The sequence below is a fragment of the Tyto alba genome, unplaced genomic scaffold (genome assembly GCF_018691265.1).
Source record: "Tyto alba isolate M040663 unplaced genomic scaffold, T.alba_DEE_v4.0 Super-Scaffold_44, whole genome shotgun sequence".
In the NCBI taxonomy this organism is placed as follows: Eukaryota; Metazoa; Chordata; class Aves; order Strigiformes; family Tytonidae; genus Tyto; species Tyto alba.
In genome coordinates, this window is record NW_024881320.1 from 4077963 (window position 1) to 4100729 (window position 22767).

The 22767-nt window shown below is 37.4% G+C and overlaps 1 protein-coding gene across 4 annotated transcripts in view; it reads right to left on the reverse strand.

The window, feature by feature from the left end:
- The window catches only part of MPHOSPH9 (M-phase phosphoprotein 9), a 32036-nt gene extending 9348 nt beyond the window's left edge, over positions 1-22688 (reverse strand). For 2 of the 4 annotated variants that reach the window (XR_006166724.1, XM_042805113.1), the window contains exons 1-15: positions 22406-22688; positions 19794-19926; positions 18737-18887; positions 17294-17383; positions 13756-14279; positions 11842-11965; positions 9447-9537; positions 8029-8135; positions 7482-7607; positions 6244-6680; positions 5172-5330; positions 3973-4060; positions 2702-2917; positions 1796-1843; positions 1349-1413 (exon numbers count right to left, since the gene is read on the reverse strand). Coding sequence is in view for 3 of the 4 variants with exons in the window: in XM_042805113.1 (XP_042661047.1) it covers positions 1349-1413; positions 1796-1843; positions 2702-2917; positions 3973-4060; positions 5172-5330; positions 6244-6680; positions 7482-7607; positions 8029-8135; positions 9447-9537; positions 11842-11965; positions 13756-14279; positions 17294-17383; positions 18737-18887; positions 19794-19900 (2333 nt within the window). In the remaining variant the exon portion in view is untranslated. Of the gene's footprint in view, positions 1-1348; positions 1414-1795; positions 1844-2701; positions 2918-3972; positions 4061-5171; positions 5331-6243; positions 6681-7481; positions 7608-8028; positions 8136-9446; positions 9538-11841; positions 11966-13755; positions 14280-16580; positions 16614-17293; positions 17384-18736; positions 18888-19793; positions 19927-22405 lie in introns of those variants that run through there. The other 2 variants (XM_042805114.1, XM_009974556.3) reach the window with 2 other exon arrangements.
- Positions 22689-22767: the final 79 nt, after the last annotated feature.

Here is a 22767-nt window from a genome sequence, read left to right on the forward strand (position 1 = left end):
GCTCATTGCCCCTTGGCAATGCAACACAATCTCAGGCATTCCTTACTTAGAGAACAGAAATGCAGGTTTTTTGGAGCAGGATATAAAAATCTCCTTTCCCACTACAATTTCCCCAGTCTGGCATGGTCCCTAGCTAGCACCACTGAGAATCAGGCAGGAAAAAATAGCAGCACCGATAGAAATACTTGACTGAACTGTCCTTCACACTATCTTCACTTCCTCAACAGTCCCAATAAAAATTGAAGGCAGAGTGTTTTTGGCTTCCTCGTATTCCTTTCTTAAATTCTTCCTATTCATTCTTTCTATTATTCTTCTTGAAAAATCAAGCTATCTGAGCAGCAAAGAAAAGGACTGTGACATCTTCCAAGTATCATATTTGTTATTTTTCTGGTTTTGGCTGAAGATTATGCACAGGCCAATGCTTGGTGGCAATGACATTTGGAATTAATTTTGAGATGAAACTTGTAGCCACATTTCTAGAAGAGTCATCAAAACCCACACATAAAAAAATATATTCCTAACAGTCTGGGTTTCAGCTGCTCATATAGAAACAGAAAAGGAAATTAGAGCAGCACATAACCACAAAAGAAGTTCAAAGGGAGATGAATGACGTGAAACATCACCTCATTACAGTTCTACCATGCCTGCCCTAGAGCCCTCTCAGATGTTCTCTCCTCCCACCTCTCTAGACTTTCCTCAGCAAGTGTACTGTTTAACACACTTGACAAGGAGCAGCTGAAAAATCCCAAACTAGAGGATGTGTTTGTAACTGTAAACCCCTTGATGGTCACATACATCTTGCCTAGGGCCTACCCAGAAAGTATAAAGCTCAATGGATTTCTGTTCTTCCAACCAAAAAATAGATCCAGGTAGCATGAGGGACATCCACGGGAGATATTATTCCTGCACTATACATGGAACACCTTTCTGTCCTTTATTCATGCCTAGGAGCCATAATCTTGAACAGCAAACTCCTGTCAGCATCCTCGCTCCTGAAAACCAGAACAGAGACTGTTTAGCTGAAGATGGGGGTTCCTGAGAGGACAGCTGTAGCAGTAGAAGCTTGAGCAGTGGAGTGGCTGGGCTAGCTGAGTGACAACACTCGAAAAGGAAGCAATTCATCACATCCCACTGGAAGCAATTGTGATTGAGGAAGTAGAAAACACACATATCCTAAAATAACAAGATTTTTACATTGTGTACAAAGAAACATAAAGGAACATTAAATGCTTCGCAAGATGTAACTAAACTTGCAAGATCTACAGCCTTCATAATCTAGGAGCAAATGTTTAGGCCATAGTCTATATTTCATATTGTTAAAATAGCAATAAGACAGTTTCACATTTACCTTTTCAAATCAGAAATCTGCGTGTTTGCATCAAGCAATTTGTTTTCAGTTGTATTTAATGTATCCTACAAGTACACAAGGAAAAAAGTAAAAAGCCTAGAAACTACAGAAGTGTATTAAAAGAAAACCAAGTAACTCTACAACAGTCTTGAAAACAATACATTAAATACACCTTCCTATTTGAAAGGGAGGTCCATTAAATTTCTTTGGTTTTGACTTTGAAGTATTTTTGCTGCCTATAACTGGAAAACAACACATTCCAAACTCTCTCCTTTTCTCTCCAGGGCTCTGAAGATGTAGTAAGAAGCTATCAGTTAAAATAAATACAGATCTTTCTGTTTGATCTTCTGCAAAACACTCAAGTTCATTCAGTTAATTCTATGGCACATTATCACATATTTTTTTAAATTAACGTCTGTTTTTTTAAATTAACTAGCATGTACTTACCTTTACTCTTTCATGTTCTCTTCCAAGGGACTCATATTCTCCTAAAAGCTAAAACAAAAAAAAGAACACATAAACCCACACTGAGACCATATGCGATCAACAGTTTTGTTGACTCCTGTGAAACTATCTAAATTACTTGTCTAACCTATGCAGAAGCAATACAGGGGATGCAGAGTGTACTTTAATATTTGTTAAGTTCTAGCATCTTCTAATTGGAAAAAAAAGTTATAGATGGGACAAGAGGAGACAGAGCTACTTACACAAGGTATTTCTAATTTTCAAATGATTTAACTCTAAAGAAACTGAGGGAGCCAAAAGAACAGGTAAAATTCCTAACTGACTTTAAAGCTGACTTTGTATTTTGAAATTTGATTGTAAAAAAAGGAGTTAAAATCATGAAGTAGCTTTTCCAACTAATATCAATTTCACCAATCCATTCAAACATTCCATAAAGCTCTAGTAAGGAATCAGAGGCACCATTCCTTTGATCCAGTCTAAAATCATAAACAATTAAGAGTTTTAGTAAGTTGTGATGGCTTATGAAAAATTCAGTCCATCCCCACTAACCTTAAGAGAGGGAAAAAAAAACTTCAAAAATTTTCCTGTAATATCTCTAGAAGTAAAATGAACAAATACCATGTAGATTAATAAAATATCCAAGACAGAATATGGCAAGTGTTAACACATCAAGTACACACTTGCTGTCTTAAATAACTGCTTTTAAATATCTATCAGGTCTATAGGATCACCCAACACCTAGCCTACTAAGTAGTCAGCTGAATAATTTCTGTTCTCTTAGTTGTGCATTAAGACTTAACAATGGTAAACTCTGAGTAGTTTTCCAAAACACCCAGGATTTGCTGTGTCTGTAGCATGCTGTGCAACTCCGCTCATTTTCTTACTTACATTTTGAAACATTTTATTTTCTTCCTTTAGCCTTGTATTTTTATTATCAGATAACTTGTAAGCCTTTTCAAATGCTTCCTCTAGATCTTTCAGCCTCGATTTTAGTCGACTAATAGTGTTATCCTTCTCTTTATTATTTGTGCGCATTTCTTCAATACGTTCTTGCAAAACTTTGGAAGTATTACTGACGGCATAAAAGCGTTCTCTCCAATCTGCCTGTAGGAGAGAAAACATTCATTATGATGCTTACCTAGCATATCTTTTAGTTCAGTACAAAGCATAATCTAAAATCATCTAAATTGAAGACAAGGGTGCATCTGTACATGAACTAAACATGATTTTTGCTCGTTTCTGTGATGTATGAAGAATAAAAACCCAAAATATGTATTTATTTTACAGGACTTAAAATATCTAGATGTTAGGCCTCTAATCCCAGCTGACTGTCTTGCATCCAAGCATAGAAAACTGTCTAAAAAAGGTGGAATTAATTAGTCTCTCCAGATGTCTAACTTTCATGACAGAGTGCCCTGTCCTTTGACCAGTAAATGCAGCTATGCAGCCATTAGCAAACTGGTCTGCCCTAGCCAGAAACGCTGTATAAATACAGAATCATAGAATTGTTTATGTTGGAAAAGACCTGTAAGATCATCAAGTCCAACTGTTAACACAGCACTGCCAAGTCCAGCACTAAACCATGTCCCTAAGTGCCACATCTACATGTCTTTTAAATACTTCCAGGGACGGTAACTCAACCACTTCCCTGGGCAGCCTGTTTCAATGCTTGACAACCCTTTCAGTGAATAAATTTTTCCTAACATCCAATCTAAGCCTCCCCTGGTGCAATTTGAGGCCATTTCCTCTGTATACTTAGAATATTTTTGCCCCAGTGCAGATGAGATTTGCTTTTATCTCAGCTCAAATAAGAAATCAAAGAGAAAATAATTAAAATAAAATAAATTTTAAAAAAAAAATCTAAAGAGAGACATCATAAACACATCACAATATTTCACTCATAAACTTTGTTTGATCCCTGCTAACCTGGAAAGGTGATCATAAGCAAAAGTGATGATGTTTCAAGTACTGAGTCTTAAGAAACTCAGCTAGGACAGTCACTGGTGTAAGATACTGGCTGATGTCATATATTAAGGAGAAAGGTTGAAAATAAAAAGAGAAAGATACGGAAACACAGATCAGCTTAAAAAAAAAATGAACAAGTGCATTCTCTTACCCTTTTAGTTAAAAAGCAACTTGATTTAAGAACACATACTTACCACTTGCTTTTCTAGCATATTATTCTTATTTTCAAGGGCTTTTAAGCGAGCACTTGCTTCATTCAGAGCCGCATCTAATTGGTCACACCTATTTAAAACATACAAATTACAAAAATCTCTTGAAATTTTAAAATAATAAATCTACATTTTATAGCCTTCTCTCCTTCCTCGAGCATCCCCACACATTTTGGTGCCCAGCCTGTGACCTATTCCCATAGTCTTCAGCCATTGCAGCAAGCACCCAGCATCTCTGCTCAGACGGGCTGTGGTGCTCACCGCGGGCCAGCAGCAAACGGGGAACACGTGCAGAGACTCCAGATGGCTCAGAGCCTAGGACTGCAGAACCAAAAGCAGCTGAGATGCACCAGAGCAGAGTTCTACTTCAGCTAATTGATGATTCTGTGTGATAATTAATGACTGAAATCAGATCGTGAGCTACTTTAACTCAATAAATGACTGCTCAGAAGTTAATTCTAGTAGTTAGAGCATACTAGTGCTGGAAGATAAGTCCAGAAGAGTCCCAGCTACCCAGGCACTTTTTCAATTATTCTGAAAGGCTTACATTTTGTAAAGTATTGTAGCTGTCTAAATTTACAATATATATTTTGACTGACAATATTTATATAGAAAATCACATCGAACTTTCATATATAGCAAACATTCAAGCTATATCTAAAGGAATATATAGGTGACGCAGACAGACTCCAGTAGTAAAATCTGATCAAAGAGCACTGACTGGCAAATCAGCTTTATAAAGCTACCAATGAACCCAAGACTGGTCCTATACCATCTGTAGTTTTGACATGACAGGTAAAGAAGGATGAAGTTCACCATTATGACAGGCGAGCACTATCTTGCAACATATATAGTTCCATTACAAACAGCTTAGGACTACCTCTGCCTGCCAGCCTTTCCTGAGTAAAACTTATGCCAGCTTCAGCAAAAATCAGGTCAAACAAGACCTCTGATCCAAACAGCACATTTGCTGCCTAACAACAATTTTAATTTAATCTTAAGCAGCTGCATTAAATAACGCAAAATTTATACTGAACAGGAAAATATTAGCATCTTATATGCATGAAACCTTCAGAACTGAAGAATAACAAACTTTTCAAGATATTCTGAACAAGCATATTCAGTTTTTAAAGTGAAAAGAATACCATGTAACAGAAGAAGTGGAAAATAAGGACAAACAGTACCTGTCAGCAAGATTTTGATTGATTTTCGTCAAGTCTTCAGATGAAGCAGTTTTATGGCTTGCCTCTAGCTGCTGTTTTAAGCTATGTATCTCAGTGTCATAGTAAGCTCGTAGATCAGCTATGTGTCGAGCATGTTTTTCCCTCAAGTTCTGCCTCATCCTATTTTCGAAATTAAAAATAAAAAAAATCCAGCTATCCACATGACCATGCACTGCTGTGTGCATTCACACATAATGAACTCAGCATATGTATCTCTTACAGAACTTCGTTGCATTCAAATGAAAGCAAAGAAAGCTTCGTCATCTAAGGCAGTGGTGTCAGACACCTAAGGTTTGCATAGAAGCCTTGGTATTAACACAAATATTGTTAACGATATATACAAATACAACACAAAGCTTTACACTCTCTTCTCTCATTTGCTATGCACTAGAAATTATGGATGTAAAATTAAAATAGGAAAACTAAGGTATTTTGAAACCATGACTCATACATAAACCCTCATATATAGAATATATGCCATGTCTGCTTGTCCATGTGCAAATCATGAGAGCTTCAGTAGTGAACAGGGGATATTTATTTTTCTTAAGTGCAGTAATCCTGTGCTCCTCCCACCATTTGACACTAAATAAGAAAACACAACCCCTCACAGAACTCTGAAATTCTCTGCCTAAATTAACTCCCTCATACAGCCTATGAAGGAAGTATGTATTTTTATTTTAATATATAAAAAGAAATAGCCAAAGCACTAAAACATAGAAAATTGTTTTGCCTTCCTTGACATCCAAGGAAGACAGAGCACAAATAGACACCTTAGATTAAACAGTATGATCTAAAGATTAACTAGTATGATCTAAAGAAAGACAACTGTAAGAAGTGGAAAGTGACAGTTCTATTTATATACCATCTGCACTTCAAGGGAGAAAAAATAATTCAAAAAAAGCGCAACAATTTCCAGCTACATTCTAAACAAACAGAACCCACGTATTTTGTTCGTTTTACTAGTATGGTGAAGTTTCACTTCTTTCATGAAAGTACAAACTCGACTTTTAAAGAAGAAAAGAAAATTACTTACTTTGACATTATCACAGGATCTTCAACAGATGTCACTGAAAGACTATATTCTGGCAAACTGTTGTCAGCACACTGAGTAATAGAAGATGGAGTTAGAGTCAGTGTTTCTTCCTCCTCAGTGTTGACTAACTTATCATTATTAGCATCCGTATATGCTATGGGAAAGGGAGAGCTGGTCTTGTTTTCATTTTGGAACGGGTGAGTTCTCCAGAAATCCAAATGTACAGCTCTGCTGCTGGAAGGATATTTTGGAGAATCATCTAACTGAGATGAATTACTTGTCTGTGAAAAAGAGTCTGTGTCACAATGACTTGAAAATCCGGGCTCAGCCATAGAGTCTGGAGAAAAAGGAGTAGTGTCTTCAGGAATATTGAAAAAACAGCGTCCTGGGTTCTGCTGACCTGGTTTCATATGCAGGGTTGGGTCCAACGTCAAGATCTAGGAAATAAGTTGTAACGCTAAAAAATTGTGATTTGAATTTTGTTCTTGTAAATGGAGTTTATCGGAAGACATCAGTAACCTATATAACATATTGCAGGAATTATACTGAATATTACCACAATAATGTGATAGTGACAAGCAAGATGAAGGGACCTATCACATCTTAGATGATGATACGCATTCCCAACATTTGCAACTTAAGCTTCTAAGTTTCCATTAAGAATAAAAGACATATCTAACATCTGTAGCTGTCTAGAAAACCTTTGAAATTTCAGTTATGTAAATTGAAGGACTAAGATGTCTGCTTGTAGGTTGAAACAGTAACTCTGTACAGTTACAAAAATCACTTCATGGATTATACAAACAAGATAGTCACATAGTAGCCATCATTACTAGATTCTATACAAAACCGAAAGCTGTACAAAGAAACAGATACAACAAAAAAATATTTCCACAACCTGTGCCTCTTCTGTTTCACTGATGGAATTAAACTTGTCTTGTGGGAAGTAGTGAAAAAAGTCTGCTTCTGTGACTGCAGTTCCACGTGCATTTCATCAGCTGCAGCCTCAGCGTAAGCAGATTCATCCCTGTGCCATCGTCAAGGTTGTGCAGCAAAGGTGCCTGTTTACCCAAGGTATTCTTGGAGCTTCTTTTCAGCTGGATCCTTTCCAGCCTGGTTCATCGCATGGCTGCACAAACTGCCGTTCCAGTGTAACACTGGAGGTGGCAGCAGGGGCCAAGTAATGTGAAACCAGGCTGTAATCAAACTGAGACATGAAGTAAAGAAATTAATGTTACCTCTGGTGGGTGACTTGACTGAGAAGGCGGCATAACATTCTGGTCTGGCAGCTGCTTGTTCTCCCTTTGTCTTTTATGATAAATATCCTTCAATGATGACAGCTTTGTTTCATGGGCAGAAGACAACTTCAACAGGAAAAATTGCTACATTAGTTTATCTGAACACTATCTGTCATCCCCAATATAAATAAACAAGTTGTGGGGTAGGTTTAGCTAATGAGTCAGTTCAGAACAGAAGAAGGCTTTATTCAGTGCACCCAAATTTAAAGTCTTTAATGAGGCACATACACCTTTATTATACTAGTTACTCTCTTTTCATCTCCTATATACACTACTTCTTTTAAATGAGAAAAGAAGTGTCAATAAATTTGAAGTGACTTTAGGTGGGGTAAATGAATAATGGTGGAACAGAATATGAGAGACTGAGCTAACAAAAGAGTTCACACAGAAAAGTTAGCTTCTGGAGGACTGGATCTTTCCATCATAGAAAAAAAGCAAATATGATAAGCAACTATAAGACTACTTTTAAAACATGTACAAAGTTTACCTGACCTGGTGATACTTTTGTGGAGAAAATATCAGCAAACTCGCTTCTGAAATTCTCTGGTAAAGAGTGATACATCTCCTTTTCATCTAGTTTCCAGTATGAAAGTCCTGATAAGAAGAAACAATTAAAGGAAAAAACATTACAAATTTCAAGCTCACAGTTACAGAACAGGAATCCGCAAATCCATTAGTAAGAAATTACTTTGTATTACATTGTAGATGTTATACTGTGTTAGTTATTTGCACCTAATGCTTAAGAAACTCACTAAGTACTTGTTACCAGAAATTATGAAAATCTCAATGCAAAGCAGGAGCAACATAATCAGTATCACATGGCATCAGTAACAAAAGCTACAAATCAGTGAAAACAGATTTACTCTTTGGTGTTCAAGGAACAAATCCTCATTTACCACAAACTTTTACATTTCTACCAATTTCAGTATATCACTTAAAACTTGTATTACCCAAGGAATAATCCTAGACAGCCACTTGATACTACAAACTCTTCAGTTTGGTATTCAACAGGACTCTGTAGCATGCAAAAAGACAGACTACCGGGACTAAGAGGGATGCCACAAAAAGAACAGATATAGTCTCAATCCCACTTCAATTTCTTGTATGCGTCCCTCTCAATGTGTTGTGAAGAAGTAATAAATATACACAGTTTGTAGGGCTGCATCTCTGTGCCCCTGTTTGTTACTGGAATGAATCCACCCTGTTGCAATTGAAATATGTGAATTAGTTGTTTGGCTTAAAAAAAAACAACCAAACAAACAAACAAACAAAAACACAAAACAACCAAAACCACATACACACACAAAAAGACAACGACCAAATCCCCAAAACCACAAAAACCACCACCACCAATAACCCCTCACACACATACCCAAGAACAACAAAAGCAAAACCATACCAAAACACAAAAAAAGCACACACATCCCCCAGAATTAAAGAATCGTCACATTACACACTGTATTATTTTGTTCTTGTCTGTTCACACAATTATTGACTCATGCCCTTGGCTTACAGGAATTCTGCCTCTATTACCATACACTCCTGTGATTACTAGACCAACAATGCTAATATTTGAAAGATCGTTTGATATCCCCACCATGATCTTAATAGTTACTACACTATCAAGCAGTTTTAATCATAAAGCTCAGCTTTGAAATGTTGAGAAATTTGAGGGAAAAAATAGTTGCATGTCCTACATCTGCCAGCAGTGCTATGCAGGAGGTACCATCAATTTGAAATGCAAGAGCAAGAAAAGCAGAGTTATGCTATATCAAAGTTTAATAGCTTGACAGTGCTCAAACCCTCCTCACCTCCCCAAAGTTAGCGGAGATGCATTCTAGTAAGAGTTTTAAAAAATGAGAATTCAAAAGAAAAGGATATTTAATTACAAGAAATTAACTATACCTGAAGCTTCAGACACTACGGAATTTGGACTTTCATTCGGTTGATTGAGGTAAAAAGTGTAAGGTGGCAAAGCAGCATCAGTAAGGTTTGTCTGAAATTACAAAGGAAAAACAAATTTGTAAGGAAAATTGCAAGGCAAGGAAAAAAAAAAATCAAGGGTAGAATTTTAAAAATTGCATGTAAATATTATTAATCTTTTTAACAAAGAGATTAAATTTAATTATACAGCATGATTCAAACATATACAATTTATATGCAGGGCAATCATAGTCAAAAGGGGAACTAAACTAAGCCACATAATTAAAAAGATAGTGATATTTTCTAAGTCATGTGCCTGTCCACTTGTGGAGCATTTTTGAGTTTAACTGTTACAAAAATACATATTTTGGACAGTCATCTCAACTTTCTTGCTCCTTAAGAGGTGCAAGTATATAGAGAGATGACTTACCAATAAGTGTTACTCTTCCCTCATCCTAAAACTGGAATTTCTTATATTCAGCTGTTATGACTCCACCTACCACAAAATCTGGAGATAAACACCATCTATCATCCAGATAGACAAGATACTACATACTCTTCTCATCGCTCCAAATTTTCTAAGCAACCTCCCTAGCTAATTACAGAAACAACTTTGAAAATGGTGGGACCAACACATAGAAAAAAAAGTTCACGCAATTTAAGATTTGCTACAACTCTCCTCTTCCTTAATCAAAGGAAGAAATGTCAATGATACAACACAGCGATACAAGAGCAATGAAGTAAGGATAGCAAGCTTTAATATGGTCATATCACATTGCTCTTTTCTACTGTTCTTAGGGCATTTTGTTCCATTACAGCAGCTTAACAGTCACGCTACATGGCAAATTTATACAGCTCATACAACTGAGGACTAAAACAGGATAGTAACCATCGACTTAACAAAAGAAATTTAAAACAGGAAAAAAAAAAAAAACACTAAAGCTTTTCAAGTTTTTGCATGAAGTGCCATCTCACCTCAAGGCTATTTTGTCCCTCCTAATGTTTTTATTTAGGTATTCTCCTTTGCCTAAGGAGGAACAAAGGAAAACGAAGGGGGTATCAACTGAATTCTTACAAAGGAATAGAAAGGTATTTTCAAAAGCTGAGAGAAAAAAGTGACAATCCACAGCAGATAAATTTGACTCCTGGTTTGAAATATCCCCTTCGAGTAACATCTTGCTTCCACTGACAACAGAAGACTAGACAGAACAAATGCAAACAGCTACTCTTGAGCTTTCTGGATCACCCTCAAAATGACCACAGGAAAGAAAAAACAGAACCTGCCTTGAATCAAGTGATACATATTTGCTAGATCTCCTATTCTCTTGTAGGTGGAGTCATTCACAGACTTACAGGAATTACTTCCTTAAAAATAGCGTAAGGAGAGAGGTTTGTGAAAATTAATACACTAAAAGTAATTCTAAAACTTCATAGTTACATGTATGATGATTATTCATACAATCACGTTGCCTAATGTCCTTTTGGATTATACATGACTAAACTTTCCACTCCAAAATAATCAGACTTGTGGACAATACACAATTATTATCTCAATAATACGGGCGGGGGACACAACTCAAATTCTTCTCAAAAGTAGTATTTTGAGACAATTCAGCAGTGTAGGCACTGCTACAAATGGTTCTAAAGAAGCAATTAGATTTCCTAAATGTTTATTGTGGGGGTTGTTTATTTTTAGTAACCAGTGCTGTAACTGTGCTTGGAGTTGTTCAATTTAATCAAATCATAGTCATACACAGGCATGAACGAATGTATTAGTCTTACATAAACAGTACCAAAAAAGAAAACAAAATAAAATAAAAAAAAAGACCAACCACATTTGTATCTTAGCATAAAAGGCTACTAAGAACACTAAAAAAAGCCCAAATCAAACTAAACCAAAAAATCCCTGCAATTTAAAATCCCAGTCTGGAAGAATACTATCTGTCCTGAACAAAGTGGCTAATGCTTCCACAAATACAGAGTTCTGTGTTCTAAAAGAGACATTACCAGCTGAAATCAAAGATCCTTCCAAAAATTATAGGGCACAATAAGTTACCATGACCTGAAGCTTCAGTTGAGAATGTGACTATTATCTCTACAATGAAAAAACACGTGCCACTTAAGTAAATTAATCCAAAAATTGGGCAAGGAATAAAATAAACCAAAATAGCTATGCAAATAAGTGTAGAATGATCCAAGAAGTAAACTCTGCCCATGTGAACTTTAAACACATGAATGGGAACACCACTACTCAAACACTTAAAGTGAAGTATGAAAGCACATATTGAATCAGAACATACTATAAGACTGAAAAAATACCAGTGACAAGAATAAAACTAGAAAAACATCATAAAATGAAATTTAAAAAGAAACTTACATTCTCAAGTGGTAATTTCTTTCCTTGCTCATTTTCTTGCATAGAATTCACACATACTTGTTCTGCATTTATTCTTTTTGGTTGGTTTTGTTTCAACTTCTGTGCCCATGATGTTAAAGATTTACTAGATGGTAAGAAACACACATATATCTTAAGTACCTATGCCCTTTCCAGTGGGCACATGATTCCTACAGAAATCAACTTCTTCAAGGTGAAACATACGCACTGAAACTCCACTGCCTTTGTGCATTTTGAGAAACAATATGAAATAATTAATGCCGAAATGTTTTAGGGCTCTTTTCTTTTTTAACAAAAGCACCCACAATCAAAATGGCTTTCAAACAAAAAAAAAAAAAAAGTATCATAACAAAGAGCTCCGTATTTTTGGCCAGACAACTGTTTTTTCATCTGTTCAAGCAGATACTGACCAAACCCACAAAATTAGTCTGGAATGTAAATGCAGTGGTTTTACTTATTGTCAGTCTGGTTGTAAAGATAATGGCAGCTAAGACACACTAAGGATGCCTTCCAACTCAATAAGAAAAAATGGAAACAAGATACTAGAAGGAAACAGAGAGGAAAAAAAAAAAAGTAGAACAGAAGGAGACATCCTGAAATTCTTCGTAGAGGTAGACATGGAAAAATTTTCCCACTTTGTTAAAATGTGATACTGAAAAACTACATATTGTCCCAGTTTGGGACATACACTGGAAAGAATGAAAAAAGGTTACAACTAAAAATTAAAAAACAACAACAAAACCAGTTTGGGTTAACTGAACTATTCCACTTTGGTTTGAACCCTTTTTCCTTCTGACTGAGTTCATAATACAAAACGGAAAGCAATTTCAAAGGAAAAAAATCTTGGGTTTTTTTTATAAAAAGGACAAAAAAAAAAATCATATATGAATGAGTTTAAAAGTTGTCTTAGAAAGGTTTTTCAAACTGAAAAACACTTTTGAGTTGAGCTCCTTCAGCTGTAAATTCCCTGGCAATCCACGAATTGCAGCTATAGCCCTCATGGAACTGGGCAACAGGAATTGAACACTGGAATAAATCCAAACAGAAGGGAAGAAGAGAACATACGTATCAATGGGGCAATGATCTACCCTATATGCTGAGATAACACATTTCCAAACCAAATCCTCTAAAGAAAGCTGGTTCTGTGTTTTATTACATACTAGCAAAATGCAAGTTCATTTTCACAATTCTTTGTTTTTCCAATAGAGAGAAAATGTTTATCTCTGCAAACTACTACCACAGACTCACAGGCAACATGTTGCCCACAAGCCCTCTGATACTGCTCATGGCCACATGAAGCCACTTCCCGTCTGACTGGGAGTGTAAAGCATATTGTTAAATTCTGTGCAACTAGAGCAGTGCTTGGTCAGTATTATTGCCAAATTATCTGGCCCGTCTTTCAAAAAAATCTTGGCAGACCCACTCACCTATTGAATAGAGCAAAACAAACAAAGATCAACCAAAAAAAAACAACAGAAAAACCCAAACATGTTTGGCTGCTGTCTGATATAATTTATTACTGTAATGCGTGCACATAAGCTGGCAAAAAGACTGGTTGAGCACAATAGCAAAATATCAGTCATATAAATTGGTAATCAGCATCTAAAATTCTGGTGTGCAGATAAACACTGTATGCAAACTGTATCCTAGCTCATATTTGCAGAAGAAAGTATATTTTCATGTTTTTCCCCAACATATCTACAACAGATAAACACTGCAGATGCAAATACGCATCACGCAGAAACGTTAAGCTAAACACTTTATCTACCAAGCAGCACAGTTTTTTACAATCAAGAGGTTCCATTCAATTCTTACATGTTTCCAATTACCAACAGCTGTTTACTGAGTGGGGACTGTCTAAAATAAATTAACATATTTTAAAAGCATATCACTTACCTGGGTCTTTTTCCACATTGAGCTTCATTAACTTTATGTTCGAGTTCGGCAGGAAAAACTAAAATATCATCCCTTCCTGATGAAAAATTTTCCTCTACTTTTTTTGGTAAAAGTTCTGTTTTACTTTCAACACTGGCTACAACTGTGTCACTCTGCAATACTGCTGCATCACCCTGTCCTTGTGCAGTTTTCTCCATGTAGTCTGTGCACTTGTTAATGTCGTTAGATTTGCCCAGGTTCAGTTCGGAGGCAGAAAGTGTACTACCATACCCACTATTCATTGAAGCATTGTTTGCAAAACATTCCTCATGCAGATCAGATGCATTCGGCTGACTTTCAGCTTCATTAGATCTAAGTTGATTGACAATGCAGTCATTTTCTTCAAAGATTTCAGAACGCATCCCCATTTGACTTTCTAGTGATGAAAAAGTGTCTGTCAGCTTAGCAGGCAAACTTCTGCTCTTGCCGGCACACCGACTGCTGGTCTGCAATGTCACTAACTTTCTTATCTCATCCTGAATCAGCTATAGAAAAAGAAAAGGCAAAATTCTTGTGAGATCGTGCCACAAATCACATTCATATTTTGATGCGTCTTCAACTCATGTTATTAGTGAGAGAATTAGAGCACTTATTTCAAATAACTCAAAGTTTTCAATGTGCAGACATTTCATGCATAAAGTAGATATATGCATATGGTACATAACAGTAATATGTGCATGGTAACAATCCTTAATTCCATGCAGTGAATTACAGGTCTCAGTAGTCATTTATTAATGTAAGAAAACATGCATGCATGTATTCACTACATGCCTTCAGAACTATAGTTACCTACCAGCCAGCTAAAGAAATATAAACTATATAGGTATGTCATTAGAAGTGGACAAAAGTCTTGTGCTAAATTTAGGTCTAAAAGAATTTAGAACTTGGGTATGCATTTTTAAAGACTGCAAGGATACTTTAATGGAAGTATAAATCATTACTCTATTATGCTAATAGGAATAATGTACCTCTGTAAGATTATCTGCGCAAAACTTGACTTTAAAATATCTGATTTAGATAATATATTATTAGGTGGTTCATATAATACAAAGACCTACATTTTCATTGTTTTAGTATCTGATAGAGTGGAGCAAACGTATAACTACATCACTTGAAGAGATTTAACAGGTTACTTTTTAGTCTACAATGACTGCAAAGAGTTATTTCAGTATATTACATAAGTAATTTTTTTTTTTTTTAGACTTTTACAGTTGTGCACTGGTATACTGAAACAGCTCTGAGAAACAACTAATGCTTTTGTCAAGGGCTACAAGACTTCATGCCAGTGCCCATGGCTGTTTTCTTTGGCCAGCTATCAGCACTTCTGCAGAGTTATACTGAGATTACTGAACTCCGCATGAGCACACAACTTACTACACGTTACAAGACTCAAGTATATAGTTGTTTTCAAGAATGCATTTCAAACTAATTCCCTCAGGAAGAAAAAAAATAAAAAAAAAAAAGAAAAGAACTTGCAATAATTTTAAGAACATGGAATTCTACTAATGTTTTTTCCACAGAACTACAGTATATTACTCATACAAACAGCAAGTGGAAAGCACAAATTGAACAAAAGTCATTCATACTCTGAAAGTAAGTAATAAAAAATAAGACTTAATTTCAGAGGAACCTACATGTAACACGAGTCAGAACCAAGCCTCGTGTATTTTATTAATTTGCAATAGAATTAACAATTGAATTTCAGCTCCGTCTTTCTATGAAAGAAAAAAAAAAAAGTTTGCTGCCATAACAATGCTTTTTGTTGTGCTAATGATTTCAATCCTGACTGCAGCAATCATTTTCATTTTAATTCTGTGATTCCACTCTGCTGAGGAAGGTAGAGAAGGGAGAACAAAAGGGAAGAAACAGAATTGTGGGGGGGGGGGAAACAAAACTGATTCTCTGCAGACATTTAATCTTTCTCATTAATACATTGTGCAGGAAAAGTGAAAGGCTATATTCCAATTAAACAGCATTTTTACTTCTCTCTGCATGGTCACAAATAATTCCAAGAGAAGATAAGACCTGGGAAAAATATGATGACATTTCTGTACTTTTGGGATTGGTAGGTAACTTTCTTTTTTAAATAGTCTTCAATAAAGTCTGATCTTAGTATGATCCACAGGTGGTGATAGTTTGTCATCAGCACACTTGTCTTCTAGTGTATAAATCACAAGCCAAGGACTGACCCCACTGATTCCAAAATAAGATCATTTGATCCATATTTTCACATGGATGATGATGTATTTTCACAAACACACTTGGTCTTGAAACACAGCCTAGAGGAACCCTTATCTCAGAGCCACGTCAATGCTAATGCAGCATCTTGCTCTTCTGCCTCAAACAATAGATAGTTTTTTTGCCTTTTTATTACTCTTATTAGAATGTGTGGAGTTGCCTGTATTTCAGTATTTTCAGTAGGTCACTGGCATAGCTGTTTAAGTCTGGAATAGCTCCACCTATTTTATCTAATGTACTCATACAACTGAAACTAAGTTACAGCTGTTCGTTTTATGTTTAGTGTGGCAATTTGTGCAGTTAGTCCCTGCTGATACCAGACTCAACTCTTCCAGAGGTAGCCTTTCCTATTAAAAAAGACAAAAATCAACAAAGCCAACACAACAGAGTATTCAAGACTACGATTAGCAACAAGTGAATCAAACCATTACAATAAGAGAAAGGAAATAAAAGAGTAAGGAAACACTGGCTGGACAAAAATAATGAGATGGGGAGGACAGGGAAGGCTGGGAGGGGGAGAAACAGGAGATAGGATAAAAGGACAGTACCTCTTGATAATTCAGTTCAGGAACTGTTGATTACTACTAGTGTAGAGGGCATCAGGAAAGGGAAGGGAAAAACAGCAACCAAAATGATGAAGATATTAAGCATTATATATTCATAGAATTAATGTCTCTTATACATACATATACATTTCTTCTGTTTTAATGGATAAATACGGTTCAGCAAAACCGTGAATATTCACCTGGGTCATTTTTCATTCTTAGAAAGTAGACTATTCAACTGAAGGGTGAAATAAGTGTTCCGCTATTACAGCAAATGCTTTCCTATGCTATGTACTGTCAGGATGAGAGAATGACAAGTTGCATAACAGTTTCTAATGAAGAGAAAACTACAGTGTCTCAAAATTAGAAATTATACAGTCTAACAGTTAATAAAAAACACCTTGTACCTACAAAATCCAATTATTGTGTGGGCATTCTGAACCAAATGTTTGTGAAAACAAAACAATTGAAAACCAATAATCTGAGAATCTTCACTTCTTTCCTACCAGTTACTTTGTTAAACAGTCAAAGCTGTGTCAAATAGGCATCTTGTAAATCAGCATTCCCATAATCCACTTCCATAAATTGCCTGTCTCAATATACTTACAGAAAAAGGTAAGAGTACCAGAGACCATACTGCATTGTTTTGGAGGGTGGGGGTGGGAGTAAAAGAAACATTCAACCTAACCTACCTACATGAACAAATCGTTACTTACTTGAATTTGATGGCGGAACTGCTCTTGCTGGGCAACTATTTGTTCATGACATTGTTTTTCTACCAGTCTCAATAACTGTAGCCACCTTGTCTATTAAATCACAAAGTAAAATAATTAAAGCACAGTCATAATGCATCTCTTACTCTAGCTACAAAATAGTTTTGCAAACTTATACTTTGGTGTTGACATAGTACAAAGTTTAGTAACAGCACGGTGGTTGTCCACCATACATGCAGCCCCCTATTATGGCAATGAATGGAAACAATCCACTATGGACACCTTCACTTAAAAAAGGTCCTTCTAGACAGCAAAATAACACCTCTCTACAATTTAAGTTTGATTTTAAAAAAGCAAATGAACAAGGGAAGAGAGTTATTCTACTTTAAAAAAAAATCAAATTACTTAAAAGTAGAAACAGCTGGCAGGAAAGTACAGTCAAACTTTTGAAAAGTTGATTCCAGTTCAATAAATAACAGGCAATTTTAAATTTTATAATTAAACATCCCTATGTTCAATGAACCATTCACTTCAGTAAGAAACTTCCTTTCAGCAATCCAGCTAAAGGCCATGATGCGTAACTATTTAGTGAAAACAAAAAGTTAAAAAAAAATATATATAGAGAGAGAGTTCCTAAAATGTGGTGAAATCTGAATTTTAAAAACTATTTTATGCTAATGTTTACAGAGCTTGATACTTGAAGCATAGGACATGGGACATAGAATGCATGTGCCTAGACAGAGACATCTATATTCTTTTCTTGGAACTGTTAAAGAGCACCCAAATTAAGCATCTGTCAAGAGAGAGTTTGATGGACCACAGCCAGAAAGCTCAAAAATTTTGCAGGCAAACCCATGGTATGGAAACCTGATGTTCCTTATGGAGACTAAAAATAATGATAAAATTTAAAATTAAAAAGGACAAACCCAACATTTTTAAAAAGGGTTTGAGAGAATTAGCTCATTGAACCTACATCATGATTTTTGTGTTGTTTTAAATTAGAAAACAAACTAATCATCTGCACATCTTTACAAATAGAATAAATAACTGAAGTAAAACAGAGCCATTTTTAGGAAGAAAACTTCTAATTTCTAGGATCACTTCAGACCAGTTTGAAGTGCCACAGTTTTACAGGTTTAAATTTTTCAATTCAAAAACTTGCAATCTTTATGTACCATAACTTTGAAAAAACCATATTCACTTCTGTACTGTAAAACACTAAGATAAAAAGCCATGATATTGTAAAAAGCTAAAATAAAATTGCAATAAAAATCCATCCATGTGATTAGTTCATACATTGTAAAAGGATTTGTCCAGTCATAAAGAATAAACACATACATATATAGATCTTATTGCTAAACTGTATCATCATTAGATTTGTCTTCCAAAATGCAAAGCCGATACATTAATACAGGTTTTTTTTAAATAAACATTAACATCAAATACCTCACAGTTCTTCACAATTTCTGAGTCAGCATTTCCAATGTTCTGGATATCTCGCATAAAGGTGGCAAGCAGCTCAACAGAACCAGACATTAACGAGGACCTGGTATTCCCTGAGTAACCAGAAACTCCATTAGGGTTGGATGAGGGACTTCTAGTGAAACATGAGGAAAAATATTTGAATTATTTATTGTACCACTTGTCCAGTATAGTGGCCAAAATAACATACTACACATGCTATGCAGACATAAAACAATTATACGCTTATTTTACATTGTGACCCTCATCGTGCTGAAAAAAAACCTGATAAGTTCACAAGAATGAGGATGCTTTTCAAGAAAATGTCAAAGAATCCACAGCATGCTTCACTCTTATCTTACATACTATTAAAACGCAGTAGCTTTCCAAGAAGAGATAGCATAATCAGCACAGATCTTACTGCTCACTAATACAAACATCAATAAATACAGCTTTTCATCAAACCTGTGTGCTTCTTCATAGATTCCAAGCTCAGAAGCTTATAAATACAAGCTTCTGTGTAACAATTATTTATTTAAGTCCAAGACTACTGCCTCCTTTTGAGAAGTTACACAGGCAGTAAATTACTTGTAATTCTCATCTTAGTAGAACCTCTCCTAATTGGTCACTTAGGCCATTAGTCTGTATTTTCCCTTCTTATTCACTGGGAATACCTTGGGCATTGAACAGGAAAACAATTCCGTTTTTCTAAGCTGTTGTTCTCTAGAAATGACCTAGCAGAATGCAGGATCCTTCCAAAGAATGATCTCCTACAATTTGTCCAAGACAGATTTCCTGCCACCCCCATTCTAAGAGACACAAGGCAATGGAAGTTACTAAGTTTTTATGGGAGACTTAACAGTTCTTTCAGTAAGGCTTTTCTCATTAAGGATTATAACTGTAAATGTAAAAACATCCTAAAATATACTCCAAAAACATTACATATTATTTCACCTTAGGCACAATGTTAATGTGAAAGCATACTAACTAAGCAAAACAGAAATAATTAAAATATTTGTTAGGAATTCCTTCAACATATTACCTGTTACAATTCAAGTTACAGACAGAACTGTGGGTATTTCTGACATGAGAGTCTGCAGAAGATGAAGGGATTTCTTGTATAGTATTCACCACCTCACAGTTTTCCATATCTTAGGCCCAAGTATGATGTTACCCTGAAAAGATAAAGAAGTAAGTATCACCCTCTTCTTGTAAGAAGCCATGTGACTTTGTTGCTTGAAGAAACAGAATTTGAGACAGTTGTTTCAGCCAAGCTACCCCAGAAGGTGCTAGCATTCCAAAACCAACCTCTCTTCCTTGTCCTCTGCTATGCTGGCAAACAGGTGTTAGTCAGTCAGCCTTGTACTTGCTGGGACTCCTATAAAAAATTGATTCCTAGCTGTGCATCACAGCTAGACTGGGCTGTAAAGGGTGTCTGAATCAAAAACATTCCAGGTAGAACAGTGCTGTTGGGGTTTGTCTGTTCAGTTTTGTAAATCTGAGGATCCGCAGTTTTTGAGACTTCTGTGAAAGGGCCTATTATCAATGTATTTAAATCTACTGAATGGTGATCTGCAACTTCACTGGAAAAAACACACCCACCAAAAAATAAAATCAAGACCCACTGAGCTAGACTGAGGTTGACCAGTTCTGCCATTTGCGTGTGTAATATTTGGCTTTTTACATAGAACGCTTGTCTTGTTACTACTATATCATATTAATTCAAAAAGCTTTGAAACTGTTTTGAGCTACATTGCTTACCAATTAAAAAAAAAGTAGTCAAACAGGAATCCTACACCAGTTAAAAACAGCAGATGGTTAACTGAAAGCATCATAAATAAATAAATACAAAATACTTGTGCAATGGTCTTACAGAACTCAAAGCAGCAGTTTGTAAGAATGGCTCTATAGAGACTAAAATATTCTTCCAATTTCCATACTTTCATTAAGAAAACACTTGAAATACATTGACTAATCAGTTCTTCTATAGTGCTTATTTCAGCATGTTCTACACCCTGGTGAATTCATCCTATGTTCCAGCACTAAAGAAAAACCTTACAATCATTTCACGGATGGAGAACAAAAAGAGATGTTATGAAATATCATCCTAGTAGTCCGTGATAAAACTAAAAATCAATCCCTGCTGTCTTAAAAAAGTACACCACCTTCAAAGCACAACCATTCTTCTTTACAGACAAGCACATGCTACTGGCTTTCACAGACTTAAGTCTTCATTATTTGTAAGCATATAGAGATATATCTCTAACAGATAGTTTTGGAAATATAAAAAATTATTTCTGCCAGAAGGAAACTGATGGACAACCATCCAGTTTTTCCCTGTTTTACTGAAGCCTGATTGGCTTGAGCAGAAATGTTTTACAAGTACTCACTCAAGCTATCTCCTTTGGGTAGGCCTGAAAATGCAAGAATTGTAAGGAAGTTCTCACAGATACACATGCTCTTTGGCAGAGCTTCTTGGAATAATTTAAAGGAAAAAAAAAAAAAAAGCCTTTCTTCTTTTTCTAGTGGTCAGAAGTCTAGAAAACTTGAAGGTTATCCAGCACCTAACCTGACAGATAAAGCAGAAGCTGCAAGTGTCTCCGGAGCAGCTAGATGGCAACGGTGGGGGCTACATCAGTCACCCCCGTCTCCCCAGGATGAAATCATGGGTGGCCTATCTCAGCAGCACAGCAGATGGGTGGGACTTCACTGTGACACAGGCTCGTTTCATAACCTCATTAGAAGTCTGCTCCCAATAAAAAACAAATATTAAGTGAGCTATAACTGGGCTGAGGAACAGCTAAGCTGTCATCTATTGTTTCCATAGCACAGAACAGTCCTTATACGGCCAAGTCCCTGCATAAAGGAGTAGGATTAAAAAAAAAAAAAAAAAAAAAAAAAAAAGCTGCAAGGTATTTTGATTCATAAGTATCAGTGCCGATTTAGATGCAAACACCCGGGCCAGCACAGACCCGAAGATGGTATGGTTCTGCATCTCTTCCCGAGCTTTTGACTCCTCACAGATCACTAAGGGGCGACAGGGCACCTCGGTCCCCGCTTCCCCTCTGGCTGCCAGGCCCCCATCTCCCCAAGGACTTCCTGAGGGACCGTGAGGAGGGACGACAACAAGCCTCGGGGCTCTGAAGACCCGGTGCCCTCAGGGAACGCCCTCACCCCAAAAACTAAGCCCCCTCTAGGGCCCCCCCCTCCCCTCACAAATGACCTCCTCCCTCGGGGTCGCCTCCTCTCAAGCAGTGACCTCCTCTCCAGCTCTGTCTCCCCCCGCCGCGGATAGCCTCCTCTCATAAGTGACCCCCTCCCTCCAACTCAATGCCCTCAGGCTCCCTGCCTCCCGTAAGTCACCCCTTATCCTCACCTCCGTCCCCCTCAGGGTCTCCCCCCTTTCCAAGCGTCCCCCACCTTCCGGGGGCTCCGCCCCCACCGCCCCCTCTTCAGGTCAAGCTCCGCCCCCACTCTCCCATTGGGCAGCTGCCCCTCGCGCTCCGGGGATGTTGACAGCGCCACCGCCTCGGATTGGCTAGCGGGCCCGCCACTCGTCAGGGAAAGAGGCGGTGCGGCGGAGGCGGCTTGCGCGGCACTGGGACACGGCCAAGCGCGGCGGCGCTACTGGCTGCGGGCCCGCCCGGTTCCTACCCGCATCTCCAGGAGCCCGCGAGGAGGCATCCGCGTCGGCCCGAGAGCCCGCGGCCGTTGGGCGGTAAACAAGCGCGGCCCTGCCACCTCCTCCCCGGCGATTGGCGGCCGAGTTTCGAACGCGGTGGGGTCGAGGGCGCTGAGGGCAGAGCCCGGCTCGCTGATTGGCCGCCTTGACCGCGCGCCGGGCCGCGCCTTCCGCGCTGATTCGCTACGCGGAGAGGCACGCGCGGCCGCCGCGAGGGGATTGGCTAGTGCGGCTACGCGCCGCGCAGCTTCGCAGAGCCTGATTGGTGGTGGATGGCAGGAGCGCGTCGGCCCGCCCCTTGCGCAGCGATTGGCTTCCCAGGTGCCAATTATCC